General features: G+C 46.5%; 1 protein-coding gene across 1 annotated transcript in view; it reads left to right on the plus strand.

Annotated features, from left to right (window-relative positions):
* The window catches only part of SERPINE2 (serpin family E member 2), a 69,993-nt gene that overhangs the window by 36,634 nt on the left and 9,240 nt on the right, over positions 1-24,119 (plus strand). The window contains exons 2-5 of the mRNA XM_070385863.1: positions 2,947-3,227; positions 6,276-6,503; positions 13,612-13,809; positions 23,884-24,082. Of these exons, the coding sequence (XP_070241964.1) occupies positions 2,969-3,227; positions 6,276-6,503; positions 13,612-13,809; positions 23,884-24,082 (884 nt within the window). The 5' untranslated portion in view covers positions 2,947-2,968. The remainder of the gene's footprint in view (positions 1-2,946; positions 3,228-6,275; positions 6,504-13,611; positions 13,810-23,883; positions 24,083-24,119) is intronic.

The following is a 24,119-nucleotide window of genomic DNA, read 5'->3' on the forward strand; positions in this document are numbered from 1 at the left end:
GATTTGGCCCATTTGTAACAAAGATGGTACTGACTATTTTATATTTATGCTGGCTTTGTAGTATCTCAAAGGTTAAAGCAGATATTTATTTCCAGAAAAAAAAAAAAAAAAAAGAAGGGAGGGAGAGGGGATGGATACAGTGTCTAATGTTTAATTTTTAGATGCATTGAGTAAAGCTTCCATAGTCAGGTTTGGGAAGCTCTGCATTGTCAACCAGCCCCAAAGAAACTCAGAGGATTGTTGTGGTATTAGAGCCGGTCCAAGGTGCCAAAGTCAGACTAGGCCACCCTGGCCATAGGAAAGCCCTGAGTGGGAGTGTATGTAGGTCACTTACATGTTTTGAATTTAGACAGGCTGTATTTACACTCATTCTACAGTTAAGCTCTGAATGTTCTGAATTTTTTGTAATGTGCTTGTTTCCCAATATAAAGAATATTCCACCATCACCTTTCACTGATGGCCTTAGTGGTTCACCTTGGGGCCCTGCGTGTTCGGTGGGGAGCAGGTGGGGAAGTAGTGGGTGCCTCTTCCCACTCCAGTGCATTTTACTCTGTTGGAAAATGTTTGAAGCTAAAAGTGAGTGAGGCTCAGGACTAAACAGAATCATTTTCTTAGGACTTCCCTGGTGGTCCAGTGGTTAAGAATCCACCTGCCAATGCAGTGGACAGGGGTTTAATCCCTGGTCCAGGAAGATTCCATGCTGTGGGGCAACTAAACCGTGTGCATAACAGCTGCTCAAGCCTGCGAGCCTAGAACCCATGCTCCACAACCAGAGAAAGCCTGTGTGCAGCCAGAGAAATATAAATAAGATACATTTTTTAAAAGGAATCATTTTCTAGTCATGCTCAATAACATTATTTTGATGCAATGAAAAATAACAAAAATAGAACGTATATAAGGCATTAAGTTTAATCCCACATGCATTTATTGAACACCTACTGGAGTGGGGAGCAGGAAAAGTAAATAGAGAGGAAGGCAAGAGAACACGGAGCTCCCCAGGTGGCTCAGTGGTAAAGACTCCATCTGCCAATGCAGGAGATGTGGATTCAATCCCTGGGTTGGGAAGGTCCCCTGGAGAAGGAAATGGCAACCCACTCCAGTATTCTTGCCTGAAAAATCCCATAGACAGAGGAGCCTGGTGGTTGCAGAGAGTCAGACACGACTTAGTGACTAAACAAGAACTAAGGGAACACACATTCCCGTGTTGCCTGATGCTGTCCTGGTTCCGTTTCCTTCCCTGGAGCACATGGACACTATTTTCCCCTCCAGGTTACCTCTGCTAAAAGGCTCCCCTCAGTCTTATTCTCTGAAGACACACACTCTACCTTCCCCATGCAAATATGCATAGTGTCCATGGTATTCTCCAGGCAAGAATACTGGAGTGGGTGCCATTTCCTTCTCCAGGGGATCTTCCTTCCCGACCCAGGGATCAAACCCTGGTCTCCTGCATTGCAGGCAGATTCTTTACCATCTGAGCCACCAGGGAAGCATGTAACAGGAGGACCAGTTGTTTCCTGGAGAAACTTGTGCCCATCAGGAGCTCAGATCTAGGGAGGAGCCAAGTTAGCCACACCTTGAGTTCTGTGCTGGTTTTACCAGTTGTCACTTCCAAGTTCTTGTTTAACGAGAGTATTTGCTTTTCCATAAACACATGTAAATTTCATACCTCTTACTTGTCACAGCCAAAGAAAGTTCAGCAGTAATCAAGGAAGAAAGCGTATTTCAAAGGAATCACCACAACTGGCAATATCTGTAAACAATGCCGTCTTCACAGTTGCTGAATTTGCCGATTGCTCTGCCCTCTTGCAGGTTTACATTTATTTTCACTTAAATTTAGTTTCATTAAGCATTCTTTAGTTAAGAAAATCATATGCTTATCGTAAAAGTCATGTATGTGTAGTTAATAAGATAATCGCAGCAACCTGAGAGATTCACTCCTTGTTTCAAACCCTCCAGTGGTTTCTCACGACCTGTAGAATGAAATGCAAGAGCCGGACGGGGCTTGACAAGCCCTTCAGAATCTGGCCCCTTTTGCTTCTTCACCCCCTCCCCGACCCCCCCTCCCCATGTCCCTTATATTGCAGCCGCATCAACCTCTGATAACCCATCCTCTGCCCCTCCGCCTGGCACATCCTTTCCCCTGATCCGCACTTCTTCTGGTTACTCTGGCCTTGGCACGTGTGTCCCTCTGCAGAAGTGACTTCCCTGCCCATCCAGGCCCATGCTGCCCCACCCCTACTGCTTCCTTCACTTACATCACCATTCATACTGTCATGACCCTGCTCCCTCTCTGTAATGACTCTATTGCCTCCTGGTTTTCTGTGTCTCCTCTGGAATATAAGCTCCCGGAGGGCAGGGCTCATGGCCATTTTCTTTACAGTCTGTGCTCAGCACTTAGACAAGGGCCTGGCACACTGCGGGTGCTCAGTAAATATTGGTATGATGGGATGAAGGGTGGTTACGAAAAAGAAATAATGATTAGAGTCGTGTTTGCTGCAGTCTTGGGACCAGCAAGTGGAAGTTTCCTTCCTGTAGCTCCCCATCCCCCTCACAAAATATAAAGGAAAACAGTTTCATCTATGCTGTTCTATCTTGACTATATTAAAGATCTGCAGTTACACTGGATTTAATAAATCATAGCCACCTGGGTACAGAGTTGTTTTGTTGTTGTTAAGTCGCTGAGTCGTGTCTGACTCTTTTTGTGACCCCTAGACTGTAGCCTGCCAGCTCCTTTGTTCATGGGGTTTTCCAGGCAAGAATATTGGAAAGGGTTGCCATTTCCTTCTCCAAGGGATCTTGCCTATCCAGGGATCAAACTTGTGTCTCCTGCATTGGCAGGCGGATTCTTTACCACGGAGCCACCAGGGAAGCCTGAGTACAAAGTAATTCCTCCATAAATGTTTGTTCAGTATAGAACGTAAATATTTTCTCTGTCTCCTCTTTCAGGTTGTCCTTGCCAGAAGGAACCATGAATTGGCATTTCCCCTTCTTCCTGGTGGCCTCCGTGACGTGGCCCTCTGTGTGCTCCCAGTTCAACCCTCTATCTCTGGAGGAACTCGGCTCTGACACGGGCATCCAAGTTTTCAATCAGATCGTCAAGTCCCAGCCTCATGACAACATCATCATTTCTCCGCATGGGATTGCGTCCGTCCTGGGGATGCTACAGCTGGGAGCGGATGGCAGGACCAAGAAGCAGCTCACCACGGTGATGAGATACGGCGTGAACGGTGCGTGTGTCCGGGCCTGGCTGTACAGGCGTCCCGGGCAGGAGGGCCCCTTGCTCAGCCAGGAGGGGTCTCGCTAGTGCACCCTGGGCCTGAGGACCAGCCTCCTCTAAGGGCCAGTGGCAGCGCTGGGGCTTGGGAGAGCTGGGCTCTGGGCTTTGCTCTGCAGCTGTGGGGCTACAGGCAGGCACTTGATCTCTGGATGCTCCTGTTTTCTCATCTCAAACAAAACTTCCCATCTGCCCCACCCCAATGGTATACAGGGCTCAGAATGCATTATGGCTGTGAATATGCTTTTAAATCCATAAGCTTGGGGAGGTAGGTGGCTGTGACCATGGAGGGCAGCAGCAGGGAGCCTTGTGCTAGGGAATCCATCTGCGTCTTCACTGGTGGTGGACACATGAGTCTCCGTAGGGGATGAAATTACAAAGAGCTGCACACACACACGCACACACACACACACATGCATGTAAAACAAGTGCGTGGGAGCCTGGGCCAGTGGCAGTTTTCTGGTTGTGGGTCTGTATCCTACCATCATGCAAGATACTATCATTGGGAAATTCGGGTGAAAGGTAGAAATATACAGGGAAAAATATATGGTGTTGCAACGTCCTGTGACTCTCTCACTATTGCAAAATAAAAAGCTTGATTTCTTTTTCAAGTAAGGCCCGATAGGAATGGTTTCGTTTTCTTGAAGGAAAACCCTGTTTGAATTACCTGCCTAAACTTAGGAGCTTACATCTCTAAGCGTTGTCACTCAGCCTTAGCTCAGGTTTTCTTACCTGAGTCCCCATCCACCACCTCCTCCAGGGCATGGGGTATGGGGGGCAGCGCTGGTCTTTGGCACCAGCAGGCACCGTGACCTTGAACAATTCCTTTCTCACGTCTGGTTCTTGGTTGCTTTATTGGGAAGTGAAGGTGCTTTCCCACCCACATTCTTCTATTCCCACTTGCCATCAGGTTCTAGGAGTCTTGACCCTGTTGACACTCGGAGCAGAGGAGAGAGATGGGGGTTTGGGAGCTTGAGTGCCTCCCTCTGCACCCCAGCTTGATTCTTCTCTAAGCAGCCTCCTCTGGGGCCACCAGCCCCAGAGGCCTACCCGCCCCCGCCCTCCCACGCTGGCCCTCACTCTTGTTTACACAGCATGAAACCTCCTCTTGAGTTGCAGTTCGTTCACCTGTTGGAAGCACAGGAGGACTAAATGCTTGGAACACACTGTGCTGCCCTCGTTGGAAGCCCACAGAACTCTTGGTGATTTATAACTTCAGAGCAAACCACCCATAGGGTTCTTGGCCTCTCCCAGGGCCGGCCAGGCCCTGCCAGCCAACACCATTTTAAAAGAGCAACTAGATTCTTGTTTGTTTTCCCGCCAAGCCACATCCATGTCAGGTAGTATTTCTAAAATGTTGACAATATCGGTCGGTGGGCAGCCTCCCCTGACCGAAGTCAGTTCACACGACAGACTCATCCAGGGGAGCCCGGGTGGGCTGTCAGGCCCTGGTTTGGGCTCAGCCTCTGTGAACTCAGAATGGCAGTACGTGGGTTGTGGAGGGGGTGAGGCAATCCAGGGCAGGGGAGGAGGACTTACCCTGACCTTTTCTGAGGAGGGGGCCGGGGCCGGTGGAGGAGGCTGTGCAGCTGAAAGGAACAAGTGCCAGGATTGGGCCCTGGCGGCGGCTGGTCCCTTCATCATACAGGGGGCCTGCCCGCTCCTGCTGGGCCCGCCTCTCAGAACCCATGAGGGGTGGGGTCCCCAGAGGCCTCACAAAGGGCCGGACCGTGGGGCTCTCACCTGCCCTTTTCCAGAGTGACCGTCAAGGTGACCCTGCTGGTTGTTTTAGAACAGTGTCATTTTGAAAGGACCCCAAGTGAGTTAGACGGATCTGTAAGTTGAGCTGTCTTGTAGGCACGCATTTCATCCTCTGTGACTTCTTTCCCTCTTTTCCATGCCCTGAAACCAGATGGAGCGCATACAAGACACTTGTGTAAAATAAAGCTTAGTGAAAAGTGAAAAGTAAAGTTGCTCAGTTGTGTCCTACTCTTTGTGACCCCCATGGACTGTAGCCTACTAGGCTGCTCCGTCCATGGGATTTTCCAGGCAAGAGTACTGCAGTGGGTTGCCATTTACTTCTCCAGGAGATCTTCCGGGCCCAGGGATTGAACCCGGGTCTCCTGGATTGTAGGCAGACGCTTTACTGTCTGAGCCACCAGGGAAGTCAAAAATAAAGCTTATGTTGCCATAGAATGAATCCCCTTTGTGAGCTTGGTATCAAGTAAAAATCACATTGTTCTTGGATGGTGGTGCGTGGCAGTTTTTCATAGTCTTTCTGACGTTTCTTGATACCTTTTTTTTTTTTCAAAATAGAGACAAGAAATTGAACTATTAAATCTTTGTCAGGAAAGGAAATAGCGCTTCAGAAGAAAGAGAGACAGATTAGGGAGAGTCCTTGGGCTGATTCCCCCATGGGTACATAACTGACGAGGGTTCCAGTCTCCCTGTTGGCCTGGTGCCAGGAACCTCTTCAGGAGAGCGAGGCCTACACGGGGAAGGTGTGGAGAAGCCCAGGGAGAGGCCTGTTTTCAGGCAAGACGTACAGTTGATCTCGTTTGTCTGTGTGCTCAGTCATGTTTGATACTTTGCGATCCATGGACTGACTGTAGCCCGCCAGACTCCTCTGTCCATGGGATTTCCCAGGCAAGAAAACTAGAGTGGCTTGCCATTTCCTTGTCCAGGAGATCTTCCCAACTCAGGGATCGAACTTGCATCTCCTGCATTGGCAGGCGGATTCTTTACCACTGAGCCATCTGGGAAGCCCGCAGTTGATCTTGAGGGGTTGTGAATGGTTATGTATCATTTTCCACCCTCCCCTCTTTTCTTAACAGGAGGCCACTGAAAAATCAGATGATTTAGTCTCTTGCTCCTCATACTCATCTTTTTTATTATACTGTTCTTATTTTCCATACTACAGATGATATATTTTTTTTTTTTTAAAAAAGAAAGCCTTGAATTCTTATGGAAATATCTCTGCATTTTCTCCTTTCTGCTTCAGGAGTCGGTAAGATGTTAAAGAAGATCAACAAGGCCATCGTCTCCAAGAAGAATAAAGACATTGTGATGGTGGCCAACGCCGTGTTTGTGAAGAACGACTCTAAGATGGAAGTGCCCTTCGTCACGAGGAACAAGGACGTGTTCCAGTGTGAAGTCCGGAACGCGAACTTCGAGGACCCAGCCTCCGCCTGTGCGTCCATCAACGCGTGGGTCAGGAACGAGACGCAGGGTGAGTGGCCACGGGTCCCAGGGCGAGTGGGGGTGGTTTTCTGCTTTGTGGACAGAGGCGTGAGTTAGGCTCTGAGACCCTACCTGGGGTCAGTGAGTCCAGCGGCCTGTCCGTGGTGAAAGCCCTGGACCCCACTGACTGCACCATCCTTTCCCTCTTAGCAGCCCCACGGCTCAGTCTTCTTCCTTCCCTTTTCCTGCTGTGGGCACAGCTCGTCCCCACCCCCACCACCGGGGACTTGTCTCCCTGTGGCTCAGGGACCAGGGCAGAATACAGCTCCGAGGATTCTTTTTCTTCCTCGATGCATCTCATCTCCAGGTCCCTGCCCCCAGGCTCTTGTCTGTTCTGCAGATTTTTTTTGCTTATTTCTTCCTACTTCTATACTTGCATCCCCCTTGCCCAGAATTTGCTTCTCAGCCTGTAAGGTTCGGGACTGAGCCCTCCCCACACCTTCCTGCTTCTCTTTATTGAAGTATAGTTGATGTACAGTATTATATAAGGTACGGTGTACAGTGTAGCAATTCACGGGTTTTAGAGGTTGCACTCCATGTATGGTTATTACAGAATATTAGCTATATGCCCCGTGCTGTACAATACATCCTTGTAGCGTATTTTCTACATAATCGTTTGGACCTCTTGGCCCCCTGCCCCTGTGTTGCTTCTCTCCTCCCCTTCCTCCCCTCTCGCCTGTCATTGCAGGAAGTAGGTGTGTTGGTGGGTTGTGGTAGGCATGTGCTTACACGACTGTGCGCTTCATTAGATACAGCACGTCCACCGTGATGGTCATTTGTGCATGTGTGTCTCTTCCCCCGTGAAACTGAAGAAATGTCTGACATCAGTGTTTTTAGCCTGTTCACATGTGAAGTGCAGTTTCAGGTGGAAACATTCAGGAGGTGGGATAGGCACAGAACAACAGGGAAAAGTTAAGGCTAGAAACAGAGATTTGGAAACCATCTTTCACAAAGAGGGGAGTTAAGGTCATGAGAGTGGAAGCAAAAGAGACTCAAGAAGGAGAATAAGCCCAAAGAGGAAGCTTGGAGAAACTCTGTCTCTTCCAGTCACATCTCTCAAAGCACGGTTCCAGCCTCAGAATGGCCCGGGGCATGTGTTTAGAATTCTGATCCCTGGACCCCCAGTCTGCTGAGGCAGAAGCTCTGAGGCAGGGGCCTAGCCTTCTGCACTAAAACAAGTTCTCCCCTAGTCTCCCTCCAAACTTGTCAAGGCAAATATTTGCAAACCACATGAAGGGCTAGAAAAGATGCTCCAGAGGGTGGAGGAGAGCCAGGGTGGTGTTGGTAAACCTGTGCCATCCCTTCTAAACAGGACCCTGCACGGTGCAACCTAGGCTCCCTTCCTGAAACCACGAAATGATCAGGAGACCAGCGAGTGGGAGGGGATTAGTGTGACTTCTGAGCCTGTAGGACTGAGAACAGAGGCAGGAAGCTGATGGCACTCAGATACAGAGTGGCTGTGTGATGTGACATGTCAGATCCCACCTAGTCTTCTCCTCTGCTGTGTCCTGGGAGCAGTAAGTCCCTTAGGATGCCACCCGACAGTTTCAGGCCATTTTGAACACACACTGACTCAATGCATTGCTCATAGCATCTGGGGAAAGGAAAACAGTAAGGCTAAACAAGTACTCTTCAACCCTGCAGACCTAACACTAGCTGTCAAAAAAAGATTTTCATACTCTCTTGAAGTGAAATGCATAGCTCCTGTAACCTATGCACACATACATAAATTTTAAAAAATTAATATAATGCCAAGCTGTAATACTAGGAAAAACAAAAGTAGTTTATGGATGTAGTTCAATAGGTAAACCCTTGGGTACAGCCACCCCTGAATATGCAACAGAATCTTAGAATAAGAATTGACATGGGAATTGACATTCACACTGACTGTGAATTGACAGCCACAAAAGCAGAGTCAGGCCCACTCTACTGGTGACATAAAAACCACAGGCTGTGTTGCCATCACTGATGCAGTTTTTTTCTAAAACACTGCAAAACTCTTTGTAAATTTCCAACCAAAACAAGTACAGGCCCTTCTTGGTTTGCGTGGTCATCACTTTCCTGGCAAATTCAGTGTCTGTCAACAGTACGCAAAATATATGGCAGAAACCAACACAATACTGTAAAGTGGTTATCCTCCAATTAAAAATAAATTATTTTAAAAAAAGATACTTTGTGTTTACCAGCAAGAAGAGTGAGGTTCTGGGCTCAGACGACCTTGAGCAGGTTTCTCAGCAACATGACTCTGCAGCGGAGTGTTGGAAAGTTATGCCAGAAGCAGGACCGTTCACGGTGTGGGGCTGTTTTGAACATTACAAGACAGGTAGCATCTCTGGTCACTGTCCACTCAGCCAGAAACACTCCTACAGATTTTCAGACGGCCCCACTCAGAGGCACTTGGCTACATGCGAAGTCTCAGAGAGACACTGGAGGTGAATCAGCCCACGTGTGGAAGACCACCACGTGGAGATGACAGATCCTGCCCTGCAGAGGGTGGGGGAGACTTCCCAGTGTGCCAGGGATATGGTGACGGCTTGCCTGGGACACCCTCTCCATGGCCTCGGACCCAGCCACGCGGGCCCCCTCCCAATCTCTCGGCCATCCTGTCTCCAATCACAGACACCCTCGTGCATCCTGCTTCCTGGAATGCTTTCTCTCCCCAGTAGCCCCTGGCCTGTTCATTTCACACTATCTCATGAATGGCATAGCCCTTACAAGCTTAAGTGCCTAGTTTGAATATCAGTTCTGCCACCTACTGGCCGTGTAACCTCAGGCCGGTTACTTAACCTCCCTGTGCCTCAGCATCCTCCTCTGTAAAATGGGGAGATGATATAATAGTGGTACCGGACTTCCCCGACGTCCAGTGATTGGGACTCAGTGCTTTCACTGCCGAGGTCACGGGTTCGATCCCCGGTGGGGGAACTAAGATCCTGCCAGCCTCATGGTGCAGCCAAAAAAAGAAAGACGGAAGGAAAAAAAAGACAGTGGTGCCTACTAGAATTCTTGTAATAACATTAAGGCTGTTATGGGAATATGAATAATACTCATAAGGCATTTAAAGTTGACACTTTAGAAATAATGTTCAGCAAATGTGAGCTATTTTTACAGCTGTGGGTTCATGTAATACTTCCTCAAGGAGCCCACCCATCCCTGATCTCACTGACCAGATCGCATCCCCCTCTTACTTGCCCTCACATCCTTAAGTATCCATGCTTTTACTGCAGGATATTTATTACAATTGTATTTCCAAGTCACTTATGTCAGCCTCCACCTCCCTCTAATCTATAGCTTTTTGAGGGACAGGGTTTATTTTTGTTTTGTTTTCTTACCTAAAAGAATCCCTGGCACATGGTAGGCAGGCATCAAAGAATGAATGCGTGGATAGATGATGGATGCATGTTCATGACAATTATTGATGGCAGGTCCCTCCTTGCCTCTAAACCATGCATTTTTTTCTTCTTATTTCTTTGTGCTCCCTTATTATATCTCAGTTCTACCAGTAGCAGTGTTCTTGTTTAATTGCTAGGTTGCATCTGACCCTTTTGTGACCACCCCCCCTGCCCCGGACTGTAGCCCACTAGGCTCCTCTGTCCCTGGGATTTGCTAGGCAAGAATACTGGAGTGGGTTGCCATTTCCTTCTCCAGGGGAATTTCCTGACCCAGGGATTGAACCTGTGTCTCCTGCATCGGCAGGCAGGTTCTTTACCACTGAGCCAGCCTAAACCTAGTGGCCGTAAGAGGCTTTATCTGTCTCAGGAAAAAGGGCAGAAGAGATTGCTCCAGACTCTTGGTATGCACCGACAGAAGAGTGAACGTAGCGTCTTAGGTGTGATTTTTCAATAATTGATGACAGGGTGCTTGCTCTTGTACAGCTCACAGTTTAGTTGAGGGAGACAGATGTTACATTTGGTTAGAATAAAATGCTGCAGTGTAACAATAGTGCTGAGCATTGGGTTTTATGGAAACTCCTGGGAGATGGGAGGAGGGTCAGACAAGAGTTGTAAGAGGGGACCATTGAGCTGTATCTCAAAGGTATGTAGGAGTTGGACTGGATGGATAATGGTCCCAGCGAAGGCAAGACACAGCTATTGGGAAACCAACTTGCTGGAGCACAGAATTCTCACTTCCTTCCCACAGGATCCAGTGTTCACAGAGGCCGCTTGCATAGAAAAATGGCTATTTATAGCGCTTGTGTTCTTGCAGATCCTGCTATAAGGGGGCGTTGGCGCCCCCTGGTGTAAGTAAAGAACAGTGATGACACTGACTGACTTAAGAGAACCCTGCGGGTCAGGGTATCCATCCTGGTGTGCTTCTTAACCATGACTCACATAAACATCTGTTTATTGTCCATCTGAGTCTTCTTGAGCTTCATCTAAAAGGACTTAAAGCTCTCTCTGCTGAATTAGATAGTCTTGCTTCTTCAGAAGCTGTTGGTTTTATTCCCACCGTTTAAGGTATTGTAACAGGCATTTATATTAGGTACTTTTTGGATTAAAAGCTACAGTGAACTCATTTTTAATAGTTTTGGTATTAGTGATCTCTCTTAAACCTGTACACACTCAAAGAGACAGATACACACACATACACAGGAGCACACACACACCAACACACAGTTGAATCTTTATACGCCAAGCAAAAGGAACCTAAATGAAAATCCAAAGCTTCAGGCAGAGATGGCACTTGAGGGGGATCTTCATGCATTCACAAGAGCATCCTGAAACCACAACAGCTATATTTGCTCCTTCACTCCTGCACAAACAAGCTGGACCACCCCGATGTCTTGTGAAGAGCTCTTCCTTAACAAATAGTTTTTTCGTACAGACAGACCCTGGTTCTTTTTAATCTCTGTAATATGAGCCTAGACGGATCCCTGACCCATCAATATAGACACCGATTTTAGTCCTACCTCTTCTTTAAGTAGCTTTGTAATAACCAGGGATTCCAAACTAATGCTCCACATTCCTAAAATCTTAAGAGAAATTAAGCATTTAGCTTTGATAACATTGCATAGGCTGAAATGTTCCTTTATTTTTAACTGGGATTAAATCAACCCAAGAGTTAAAACAAATCAACATGACACCAGTTTATCCTGTACCAACCAAAGCCCTCAATGGCAGTCATACATGTCAGTTATTATCAAACACAGAAATGAATTAATGAGTATAGCTTATGAGGATAAGTAAAATGTTCTTATGGAGAAGGCAATGGCACCCCACTCCAGTACTCTTGCCTGGAGAATCCCATGGACAGAGGAGCCTGGTAGGCTACAGTCCATGGGGTCGCTAAGAGTCGGACACAACTGAGCAACTTCACTTTCACTTTACACTTTCATGCACTGGAGAAGGAAATGGCAACCCACTCCAATGTTCTTGCCTGGAGAATCCCAGGGACGGGGGATCCTGGTGGGCTGCTGTCTATGGGGTCGCACAGAGTCGGACACGACTGAAGTGACGCAGCAGCAGCAAAATGTTCTTAAAACGGGCTTATAGGGAATTAGTTATCACATCAGATCACATAAGTCGCTCAGTCGTGTCCGACTCTTTGCGACCCCATGAATCGCAGCATGCCAGGCCTCCCTCTCCATCACCAACTCCCGGAGTTCACTGAGACTCAACATCCATTGAGTCAGTGATGCCATCCATCCATCTCATCCTCTGTCGTCCCCTTCTCCTCTTGCCCCCAATCCCTCCCAGCATCAGAGTCTTTTCCAATGAGTCAACTCTTCGCATGAGGTGGCCAAAGTACTGGAGTTTCAGCTTCAGCATCATTCCTTCCAAAGAAATCCCAGGGCTGATCTCCTTCAGAATGGACTGGTTGGATCTCCTTGCAGTCCAAGGGACTCTCAAGAGTCTTCTCCAACACCACAGTTCAAAAGCATCAATTCTTCGGTGCTCAGCCTTCTTCACAGTCCAACTCTCACATCCACACATGACCACAGGAAAAACCATAGCCTTGACTAGACGGACCTTTGTTGGCAAAGTAATGTCTCTGCTTTTGAATATGCTATCTAGGTTGGTCATAACTTTCCTTCCAAGGAGTAAGCGTCTTTTAATTTCATGGCTGCAGTCACCATCTGTAGTGATTTTGGAGCCTAGAAAAATAAAGTCTGACACTGTTTCCACTGTTTCCCCATCTATTTCCCATGAAGTGGTGGGACCAGATGCCATGATCTTTGTTTTCTGAATGTTGAGCTTTAAGCCAACTTTTTCATTCTCCACTTTCACTTTTATCAAGAGGCTTTTTAGTTCCTCTTCACTTTCTGCCATAAGGGTGGTGTCATCTGCATATCTGAGGTTATTGATATTTCTCCTGGCAATCTTGATTCCAGTTTGTGTTTCTTCCAGTCCAGCGTTTCTCATGATGTGCTTTGCATATAAGTTAAATAAACAGGGTGACAATGTACAGCCTTGACGTACTCCTTTTCCTATTTGGAACCAGTCTGTTGTTCCATGTCCAGTTCTAACTGTTGCTTCTTGACCTGCATACAAATTTCTCAAGAGGCAGATCAGGTGGTCTGGTATTCCCATCTCTTTCAGAATTTTCCACAGTTTATTGTGATCCACACAGTCAAAGGCTTTGGCATAGTCAATAAAGCAGAAATAGATGTTTTTCTAGAACTCTCTTGCTTTTTCTATGATCCAGCGGATGTTGGCAATTTGATCTCTGGTTCAGTGTTCTTGTCTTGTGCTTTTATCAGATATATTCCTTTGATTATTTTTGATGCTATTATAAGTGGATTTGTTCTCATTTTATTTTTTAATTGGTCATTCTGAGTGTACAGAAACAGAGATTTTTAGTATGTTGCTCTTATATCCTACAACTTTAAAAGAATTTCTTGAAGAAAAGTTTGGTGACTCTAAATAGAGGGTCTCTGAAGTCTTTTCTAGTTCACTGATTTTTAATTTTTTTTTCAGCTTTTAATTTTTAGTGAGGAAAACAATTAGAAGGACAAGAGGATATTGTGAAAGGTCTTTTAAAAATCTTTGAATCTTAAAACTTGTTAGATTTTTTCATTCCCCCTGACCCCTCAGCTGCCTTTGCCCGCTAATGGATGGCCGGTCCCAAGTGTCCTCCATGTCTGTTCTCTGCCTGCACAGGTATGATCGACAATCTGCTGTCCCCAGATCTTCTCAACGGCGTCCTCACCAGACTGGTCCTGGTCAACGCAGTGTATTTTAAGGGTTTGTGGAGATCACGGTTTCTGCCTGAGAACACCAAGAAGCGCACATTTGTGGCAGCTGACGGGAAATCCTACCAAGTGCCCATGCTGGCCCAGCTCTCTGTGTTCCGCTGCGGTAAGTTCACCCTGGGTGAGGCTGTGTTGTAGAATGTGCCAGCCATGGAAAGGCCCTTGAGTGCTGTCACTAAGTTCAGGGGCAGTCTGCCTTCTCAGTTTTTAAAAAGCACAGGGGAGGGGAGGGCAGGATTTTTTAAAAGCTCATGGTAAGTCTTGGCATTATTTACAAAGGTTATGTATTACTGTGGGCTTTCCTGATGGCTCAGTGGTAAAGAATCTGCCTGCCACTGCAGGAGACGTGGGTTTGATTCCTGGGTTGGGAAGATACCCTGGAGAAGGAAATGGCAACCCCCTCCAGTATTCTTGCCTGGAAATCCCATGGACAGAGGATCCTGGTGGGCTACAGTCCGTGGAGTCATGAAAGTGTGGGACACCACTTAGCGACTAAACAGCAACATGTATTAGTATGTAACACATGCATCCCTTTTAGGTTGAAATTTAAGGATAAAAGGGCAATTTAGGACCCAAGAAGTATAAATGGACAGTAAACGTATGAATGCGTTGTCAACTCATCATTAGCAATCTTACATTACCAAATTAAAAATGAAAGTAAAAATTAGATTTCTTTTCCACTGATCAGATTAGCAAAAATTGCAAAAGTTGACAAGGCCAGCCCAGTCATGACTCTGGTGTGCGGGCACATGGGCGCCCTTGAGTGCTGTGGGGCTGGGGGGACTGTGGTCTGACTGACTTCCTAGAAGCTGTGCCCCAACAGTTTCACACCAAGGAATTTATAATCTGAAGATAATCACACACTGGCGGACAACTAGAAGCTATACACGTACATGTAGTGGAACACACATGACAATTAGATTTATGTAAGTAGAAAGTTATATAATATGTGGTTGATTTCAGAAAACAAGTTACAGAACAGCAGATGCTGTTTCATCTCGTTTATGTAAAATACTTTCTATATATTCATACAGTCATGTCTTGGAGGATGTTCAATAAGATGTTAAGTGGTAGTATTTCAAATGATTATTTTTGCTTTGAGTTTGAAAATTTTTTAAATGAGCATATGTCAGTTTTATAGCCGGGGCGGGGAGGGGGGAATGACCCATTTCTGCCTCATTACCACAGAGAACTAAGGCTGGTGATTATTTGATAAACCTGCTTTCATTGAAATACTTGTGGTCCAGTTAAACTACCTTTTCATTTGTAAGTTAACCTTCATGTCTCCAATCTGTATGTGGACGTGTGGGTCCCAAGCACTGCGTTTGCGTATACAGTGTGTATTAGATCAGGCACTTCTCTTCATGTCCCTAGCTGCCTAATTCTTTAGAGTAAGGAATGACTCACGGGAGGGACGCAATACGCTGTCACTTTTCTTCCTCTTGTCATCTATTAAGCTTCCAGGTGGTATTTTGTCGCCCACTCAGTACATTTTTTTAAAGATAATATGTATTTAAAAGTCCTACAGAAAGGTGGCATGCAAAGAAACTGAGGAGAATAAAAATCTCTTGGGAATTCCCTGGCAGTCCAGAGTCCTAACCACTCTGTCCACACTCTCATGGGTTCAGTCCTTGGTCAGAGAAGTAAAATCCCACAAGCCACGCAGCATGGCCAAGAAAAAAAGCAAATAAATAAAATTTTAAAAATAGAAGGCAAAAAAAAAAAAAAAAATAGAAGGCTCATTTTGTCTATAAATCACTTGCAGGTTACGTTTCCTAGGAAGACATCTTTTGGAAAACTAGAATTGCCTCTAGCTCCTATCTGAAGAAAAGCTATTTTGTTTTAGATCAGTATTTGTACATTCTAATAAACCAAATTGGAGAGGGCCTCACTGTATATTTCTATTGCTGAAAAATAACGAATAAGTCAGGAAAGATTCAAATGCAAGGCTTCTGTAGACATTCCCATGAAGAGCAAAATGTTTATATTCGTAGGAATTTCTTGAACATATAGGATGTTTCCTGGGAGGGAGTTACATCTCCAGGTGGCTTCTCAATTAAGAACTAATTTATCTAAGAATATGTGTGTGCTTTACAGAAAGCGAGACAAATACATTCTTACAGTCCACGGTGTGGGGAATCTCTTCCCCGCCTTCTCTGATCATGTTCTCGTTCCTTCATTCCCTTCTGAGCCCCCAGGAGGCCGCATCAGTGGGTTTCCTTGCCCCTGGGCTTCCTGTTGGTTGGCTGATGGGGTGAACCAGCAGGTGGTGGAGTAAAGGGGGAGGGCAGGGTCAGGCATTGGCACTCCAGGGCTCTCCCTGCATCACCGGGGCCGCCTCATCCCTCCAGGCAAGGTCTCCCGCTGTCAGGACCTGCCCTAGGGCCCTTTGTCTCTGGGCCAACACCCCCTCCCCTCAGCCCTCCCCGCCTAGGGCTGGTAATGGTGCTCAGGTTTGTGGTCCAGGGTACCATTCTATGACTCCTCTGTGTTCTCCCCTTGCTTCCTAAATGGTCCCTCCATGAATTTAATTGCCCCGTTTGGTGTCCTGCCTGTTAGCCGTTGGACCCTGACTCACCTGTGCTGAATTCAGAGCAGACCATGAAAGTCCTGACGGTCCTGTTCCCTCCCAAGTCAACACTGCAAGTGGCCCGGGGCCGTCCTTCCTGCCCCACTTTCTTTACCTGGGATTGGAACCCAGGGCCTTCCATGGCATTGTCTGTTCCCAGGTTTCCCCATTGGGCCGGCAAGGCAGCTTTTCATGGAAAGAGGGGGCCAGTTTGTCTTGTGAAGAAAGCCCAATAGTCCATGGTGGCCGCAGGCAGGCATTTGTTTTCATGACAGCAGACTGCCCAGCGGGTCACCCATTTCCTGCCTGTCTCATCACTGTCTGACCACATGACCAGCCAGGGCTGGGAGGCAGGCGGTCCTGGCAGTTGGTCACTCACATGGCCTCTGGTGCCTGCTGCCCAGCTTCTCGTGGGCCTCAGCCAAGCTGAGCCATCCTTGGCCACTTTGCTGCAACATTGCTGTTCCATTTACCCATTTATCAGCCTTCCTGACTTTTCACCCGAGATGTCAAGGTCTCTGAGAGGATTCACTTAATAAAACAGTAAGGGAGAGGATGGAAATAAGAGGGGAAAACCCTTCTGACTTAAGTTCCATAAACTGTAAGTACTTTGAGGGCAGAAATTTTTCCATTAAAAAAAAGCTTTAAAATTAGTGGAAGTATATTTCACACTCATTACAAAATCTTCAAACATAACAGTATGTAAGGTAGAAAAAAAACAATCCCCTTTCTAGTATAAAAACTCCTATTAAGTGTTTGGTGTATCATTTGAGACCTTTTCGGTGGGTATATAAAATGTCTGTGCAACTTTTTGCATACGTGGGATTACACTATAATTTCTATTCAGTAACCTTTTTTATTAGACAATCTCCCTTGGAAAACTTTATGTCATTTCTTTGGATCTGCTTGATCCTTTTATCAGCTACATAGCATTCCGCATATCATAGTATCCTCTGGATAGCCATTTACTTTTTTTCTGTGACAGCACTAGAATGAGCATTCTTGCACATGAATCTTTAGATGTTTGTGTTGGAACTGCTAGAGATAATTTCCTTGGGAATTCCCTGGTGGTTCAGTGGTTAGGATGCTGCGCTTCCACTGCCAGGGCCCCGGGTTTGATTCCTGGTCAAGGAAATAAGATCCCACAAACCATGCAGCATGGCCAAATGAATAAATTAATAATTCAATAAAGGCAATTTCCTTGGATAGGAATTGCTGAGTCAAAGTTGTTAACAAGTTTTTTATTTTTATTGCTATGAATTTAGACTTAAGAGACTCACTTATTTTGAAAAAGACCACAGAAGAATCCAGACATACATGTATATGAATATGTGCACGTGTGTTCTGTGAATACCCAGTATGTTTCCAGCTTCCACTCTCCTCGGAGCTTATGGCTTGTACCTGTGTGTCCATATGACATGTCCGCTTAGTTGTCTACCAAGTTCTCGTCCCGCAGGTAGACACGCTATTGCCCTCACCATCTGCTTCTCCCCGCAGTGTTCCTTTGCCCAACAAATGGCACCAGTACTCAACCCAGTTGCTCAAACCACATCTCCTTCTCCATCAACTCTCCCCAGACTCCCTTTCCATTGCAGCCCGATTGTAGACTACCATGTACAGTGGATCGTGTGCTTCTTTTTCTCAAATATATATTTCGATTTCTACTTAAGAATAGCCTGAACAGTTCCTTAAGAACTCCGAAATCCACAAAGCTGCTTGTAGTAGAAGTAATTAGACGGACTTTCATCTACAAGGATTTCTTGATACTGAATATTTAAAATATTCTCTCTCCTTTTTTACAGGCTGAGAAGGGCTCTTAACACTTAAGAACTGTGGTTATCTCCTCCATTATAGGACTTAAAGTAGGAATCAGAGTACTTTACAGGGCTTTCCAGAAAAACCAGACCATCCGCAAAGCACCACCTACAGAAAGTTCTAAATCTTCTCTGTATTTTCAATGTTTGATTCTTTGCCTGTTCATTAAAAGATTTTGTGGATCTCCATTCATCTAAGAGGGCTTCTCTAGTGGCTCAGCAGTAAAGAATCTGCCTGCAATGTAGGGAATACAGGAGATGCAGGTTTGATCCCTGGATTGGAAAGATGCCCTAGAGAAGGAACTGGCAACCTGTTCCAGTATTCTTGCCTGGAGAATCCCATGGACAGAGGAGCCTGGTGGGCTACAGTCCATGGGGGTCACAAAGAGTCAGACATACCAAGCAACTAACATTTTCACTTTCATTCATCTAAAAGAAAAAACTGATTTTTCCCTCTTTCACCTTTTCCCTTCTCTTTAGAATGAATGGGGCTGCTCCATTCACATCTCTATATACTCCAGGAATTCTCCTCATTGGAGAACACTCAGTCTGCTTCCCAGATGTTAAAGGATAGAGGGCCTGGGGCAGAAAGAGGTCTGGGATGGCAACAGCCTCCCTGCTTTGACACAAAATCCCTAGATGCCCCTTCCTCGCCTGGTTCATTCTACCCAGGAGCTGTGCCCCACTGAAGCAGGTGTGGTTTCTCCTGATGGATCAATTCTGGCACTCAGGAAGTAAAGTATCTTACAAAGCTGCTCATACCCATAGATAAAGGCTTTTTGCTGTGTGCAGCCACTGGGCTGAGCTCCAGGCACGAGTTATCTCATTAGATTTTCACAACAGCTGTGTAAGGTGGGTACTATCATCCCATTTTACAGACAGAGAAACTGAGACTTGGAGTTCAGGAACTTGCCCAAGTCCCAGAGCTAGTGTGTTGGAGCCAGGGTTTGAATCCAGGTCCTCTGACTCCAGATAATTGTGTCTTTAACCTTTGCCCTCTGTAAAACCATGCTATGAAAGCAGTACTTCCATGATTGAATGGACAGAGAGGAAAAGTGTTTTTTTACCCTGGTGGCTCAGACGATAAAGAATCTGCCTGCAGCGCAGGAGACCTGGGTTTGATACCTGGGTCAGGAAGATCCCTTGAATGGCTACCCACTCCAGGATTATTTCCTAGAGAATTCTGTGGACAAAGGAGCCTGGTGGGCTACAGTCCCTGGGGTCGCAGAGTCGGACACGACTGAGCAACTAACACTTTCACTTTCACTTTCCACAAGCAAAGATAAGCATGGAAGGGGGCTGTCTATGGATTCTTCCTAGCTGACATTTGTCATCTGCTCCTGTGATGAGAAGTGGGGCCGGGGAGAAATGGAACATCAGGCAGCTTTGAGCGACTAGATGCAAATTGATTAGCTGTTATTCACCTTACTGATCCGTTAACGATGTGTCCCCTCGAGGCTGGATTCCCTGGTAGAAGTAGCAGTTCTCGCCCCACCTGGAACACACTCCAGCTCATAACTTCATTTTTCATGACCCTGATTCTCACCAGAACAGAAAACACTTCTAGAAGTGGTTAATGAACACCTCCGGGTCCTTATTTCATGCCACGGAGCAGTCCTTTATTAGCAACTTCCCAGATTTCACAGTTTCCAAAAATGAGCTCTACCAGCATAGGAACCTAATGTTTTCTTTGAGAATTAAAAGGCTTATTAGCAAGTGGTTTGTTGTTGTTTTTTTCCTCTTTCCCATCATTTTCAGTTTCTGCTGAGACCATTTTATGATGCAGGGGAAAGACACAGAATCTCATCTTGGATTCACAGGCAGCCCTGAGACAGAACCTGGGTGAGAGTGAGGTCCACGTGTGTCCTGAGCTGAGACCAGCACCCCAGGTGCCTGGGCAGTTCCACAGGCAGAAGCATATGGTGGGAACAGGAGACACCAAGTGACTCACGAATTGCTCACATAGTTCTTCCTCAAGGAGAGCCTGTCGTGTCCTCTTGTAGTGTCATGTATTCCAAGAGCTTCACCATTTTGTCATATTACTGGTGGCTCATACGGTAAAGAATCTGCCCGAAATGCGGGAGACCCAGGTTTGATCCCTGCATTGGGAAGATCTCCTGGAGAAGGGAATGACTACCCACTCATTCTTTCCTGGAGAATTCCATGGACAGAGGATCCTGGCAAACTACAGTCTATAGAGTCACAAAGAGTCAGATAGGACCGAGCGACTCACACACACACAGCTAAAAGTGTTTCTTACACACCCTGATAGCTCAGTTGGTAAAGAATCTGCCTGCAATGGCAGGAGACCCTGGTTTGATTCCTGGGTCAGGAAGATCCACTGGAGAAGGGATAGGCTACCCACTCCAGTATTCTTGGGCTTCCCTTGTGGCTCATCTGGTAAAGCATTCCCCTGCAATGCGGGAGACTTGGGTTCAATCCCTGGGTTGGGAAGATCGCCTGGAGAAGGGAAAAGCTACCCACTCCAGCGTTCTGGCCTGGAGAATTCCATGGACTATATAGTTCATGGGGTCGCAAAGAGTCGGACACGACTGAGCGACTTTCATTTCACTTCACTATGTATCAAAGTTCGAAGTCTCTCTCAAAAAGAGTCGGACACAACTGAGGGACTTTCATTTCACTTCACTATGTATCAAAGTTCACAGTCTCTCCCTTCATCAGGACTTCCCTCCCAACCCCTATCTGGAGAAAGGGCTTACTGAAGTTCCTTGTCTCAGATGCAGCAATTAGCAAAGGTCATCCCCAAAAAACAGTCAAGTGAGGATCATGAGAGAAACTCACTTTCTCTTTTCTCTCATCCTTAAATGTTTTGTCCTTCTTGGTCATTCAGAGGAGGAGGAAGAGGGGCCCGGCATTCACTGGGCACCCACCATGGCCGGGCCCTGCTGGGAACCTTGTTGTTTAATCACTAAGTTGTGGCCAACTCTGCGACCCCATGGACTGTATAGCCCGCCAGGCTCTTCTGTCCATGGGATTTTTCCCAGGCAAGAATACTGGAGTGAGTTGCCATTTCCTCCTCCAGGGGATCTTCCCAAGCCAGAGATCAAACCCACGCCTCCTGCATCGGCAGGTGAGTTCTTTACCACTAAGCCACCAGGGAAACCCCGCTGAGTACCTTGTATATGGCTTCATTCATCCTCACAATGATCTTGTGGGCTACACACTTTTTAACTTTTTATTTTATATTAGAGTATAGCTGATTAACAACGTTGGGATAGTTTCAGGTGGGCAGCAAAGGGACTCGACCATACATATACATGTATCCGCTCTCCGTCAAGTCCCCGCTCCAGACTGCCACTTAACATTGAGCAGAGTTCCCTGTGCTGTTACAGTAGGACCTGGTTGGTTACATTTTTTCACACTTTTTATTTTCCTGATCTCTCTGTTCTCCAAACCAGGAGGCGCACAGAGGTTAAGGAACCTCACCAGGATCACTGAGGTCTTCTTCTAAAGTTGGAAGTGTTCAAGAAAACATTTCAGAATTCCACATAATCTAGAAATGCTGGGTTTCCATTCACGTAGTTAATTCTTACAGCTGTCCCATTGCATGGCTAAGGTAAAGGTTTCTTGGGATGCTCAGGCATACTCTGTGGAAGGCTCTTTTCCTGGGATGCTCATGGCCCCTCTGGGCCCCACACCCCCGCCCTGGGCTTCTCCCCAACACCCACCATGACTGCACTTGTGCTCTCTCTGATGGGCGATCCTCAGTTGTCCTGCTTAGTTTTGTTTTGAATGTTTCACATGGGATTGTTGTTGTTATGTAGTCACTAAGTCATGTCCAGCCCTTTGGGACCCCATGGACTATAGCCCACCAGGCTCCTCTGTCCATGGGATTCTCCAGGCAAGGATACTGGAGTGGGCAGCCATTTCATTCTCCAGAGTCTTCCAGACCCAGGAATTGAACCCAGGAATTGTCTCCTGCATTGGCAGGCAGAATATTTACCACCAAGCTGCTAGGGAAGCCCCTTCACGTGGGATAAAAGGATTCTGAGATCAAATAAATTTAGGAAACCTGGGAATAACTAGAGTTAAACAGTTTTCTTCGGGACCTCTCAGAGCCTTTCTTGAACTGTTGTGTATTATGAATGTGCAAGAAGGATCAAGTGTCCGGAGCTTCCTGGGATGTGGAATTCGTTTTGTCTACCAGGTGTCTTGCAGGCTGTGTGTTCTCTAGATGACTTTGTGAGAAGTGCTGGTTTAAATCACTCTTGGGTCTTTATTAGTAAGCACGGGTACCGTAAACTATCAGAAAGCCCTCATGGTAATTACCGGAATGGATGAAGAATGAGTAGGGAGTCTGGGAGTGAAGGAGGAGCACCTTTGGGTTTAGACGTACTGAGTCATTATGGAGCTCTGCTCCACTTCTCAGCCATGTGTCCCTTCTTGACAAGTTAGTGTCTCTAATTGTAGCCTCCTTAGCTATAAAATTCTTCCCTGGTGGCTCAGACGGTAAAGAATCTGCCTGCGATGCAGGAGACCCATGTTCGATCCCTTAGTCAGGAAGATCCCCTGGAGAAGGGAATGGCAGCCCACTCCAGTATTCTTACCGGGAGAATCCCATGGGCAGAGGAACCTGGCTGGCTACAGTCCATGGGGTTGCAAAGTCAGACATGACTGGGTGACTAACACTTTCACTTTCACAGCTGTAAAATAAGACTGCTTAAATCTACTTTGTGGGGTGCTGTAGATTCTAAATGTGTTGGCATAATTGGTGTGGGCCTGGCACAGAGTGGACCCTAAACAGGGGAAGCTGTTTACTACACCCCCCTGCCATAACTCCTTCACACACACAGAGGCTCCACCAAAAGAATCATGCTTAGGCAGCTCACATTCACCCCTTCATCCATCTGATACAGGTCGACTTCTTACAAAGCACTGTATTCTACATGCCTTGTGATCTGGTTTAATTCTGCTTAGATTTAGTGTGGTCAAAGGCATTCTAGACATGTCTAGACTAAAGAATTCTTTACCAGGGAAGGAAAAAATAATTGCCCTTGTCTTTTATTTTCTAAGAAAGCTGTTTTTGGAAGCTTTCATAAAAACAGAAAATGAAGGGGGAAAGCAGTGAGTGCTGTGTAGACTAACGTGGCTGGGCATTTATTTGTCTTCTAGAGATCTTATAATACAAAAAATGAAATAAAAGGCGAAGCAGTTAGGACCCAACCACCTGACACACTCACCTGAATGTTATCATGATTTTGAAAATGAGCTGTTTCTCATCTTTTAAAAATACGCATATGGGGCCTGAATATCAGTTGTCTTCTTACTATTGAAAGGAGAATGGATGCCCATCCTTTGAAAATGAAGTGTTTGTTGATGCCTCCTATGTGGTATGTGGTTGGGGCTTCCCTGGTGGCTCAGACAGTAAAGAACCTGCCTGCCAGTGCAGGAGACGTAAGAGATGCAGATTTGATCCCTGGGTGGGTGAGGAAGATCCCCTGAAGACGGAAATGGCAACCCAGTCCAGTATTCTTGCCTAGGATAATCCCATGGACAGAGGAACCTGGTGGGCTCCAGTCCATGGCATCACAAAGAGTTGGATGCGACTGGGCGACTCACACACACACTATATGGTAGGCCCCGAAGATTTGAAAGATTCAAAAGGTGAATAAACATGTTTGGGAAATGGGCATATAAAAAATGGAGAATGATAAAAGTATGTGCCCCAAAGTCAACACAATGAAATAAATAAAAAACTACCCTGGCTATCAGCAACCGCTCATGCCCCTTCTGGAGGTCACCAAGAGTGCCCTGAACCTGCCTCTGATTTCTTTAGGGTCTACAAGCACCCCCAGTGGCCTATGGTACAATTTCATCGAGCTGCCCTACCATGGCGAAAGCATCAGCATGCTGATCGCGCTGCCAACAGAGAGCTCTGTCCCACTCTCGGCCATTGTCCCTCACATCAGCACCAAGACCATCGACAGCTGGGTGAGCACCATGGTGCCCAAGCGGGTGCAGGTCATCCTGCCCAAGTAAGTAGCCCCTGTCCCTAAAAGAGAAAACAGCAGG

The sequence above is a fragment of the Bos mutus genome, chromosome 2 (genome assembly GCF_027580195.1).
Source record: "Bos mutus isolate GX-2022 chromosome 2, NWIPB_WYAK_1.1, whole genome shotgun sequence".
NCBI lineage: Eukaryota > Metazoa > Chordata > Mammalia > Artiodactyla > Bovidae > Bos > Bos mutus.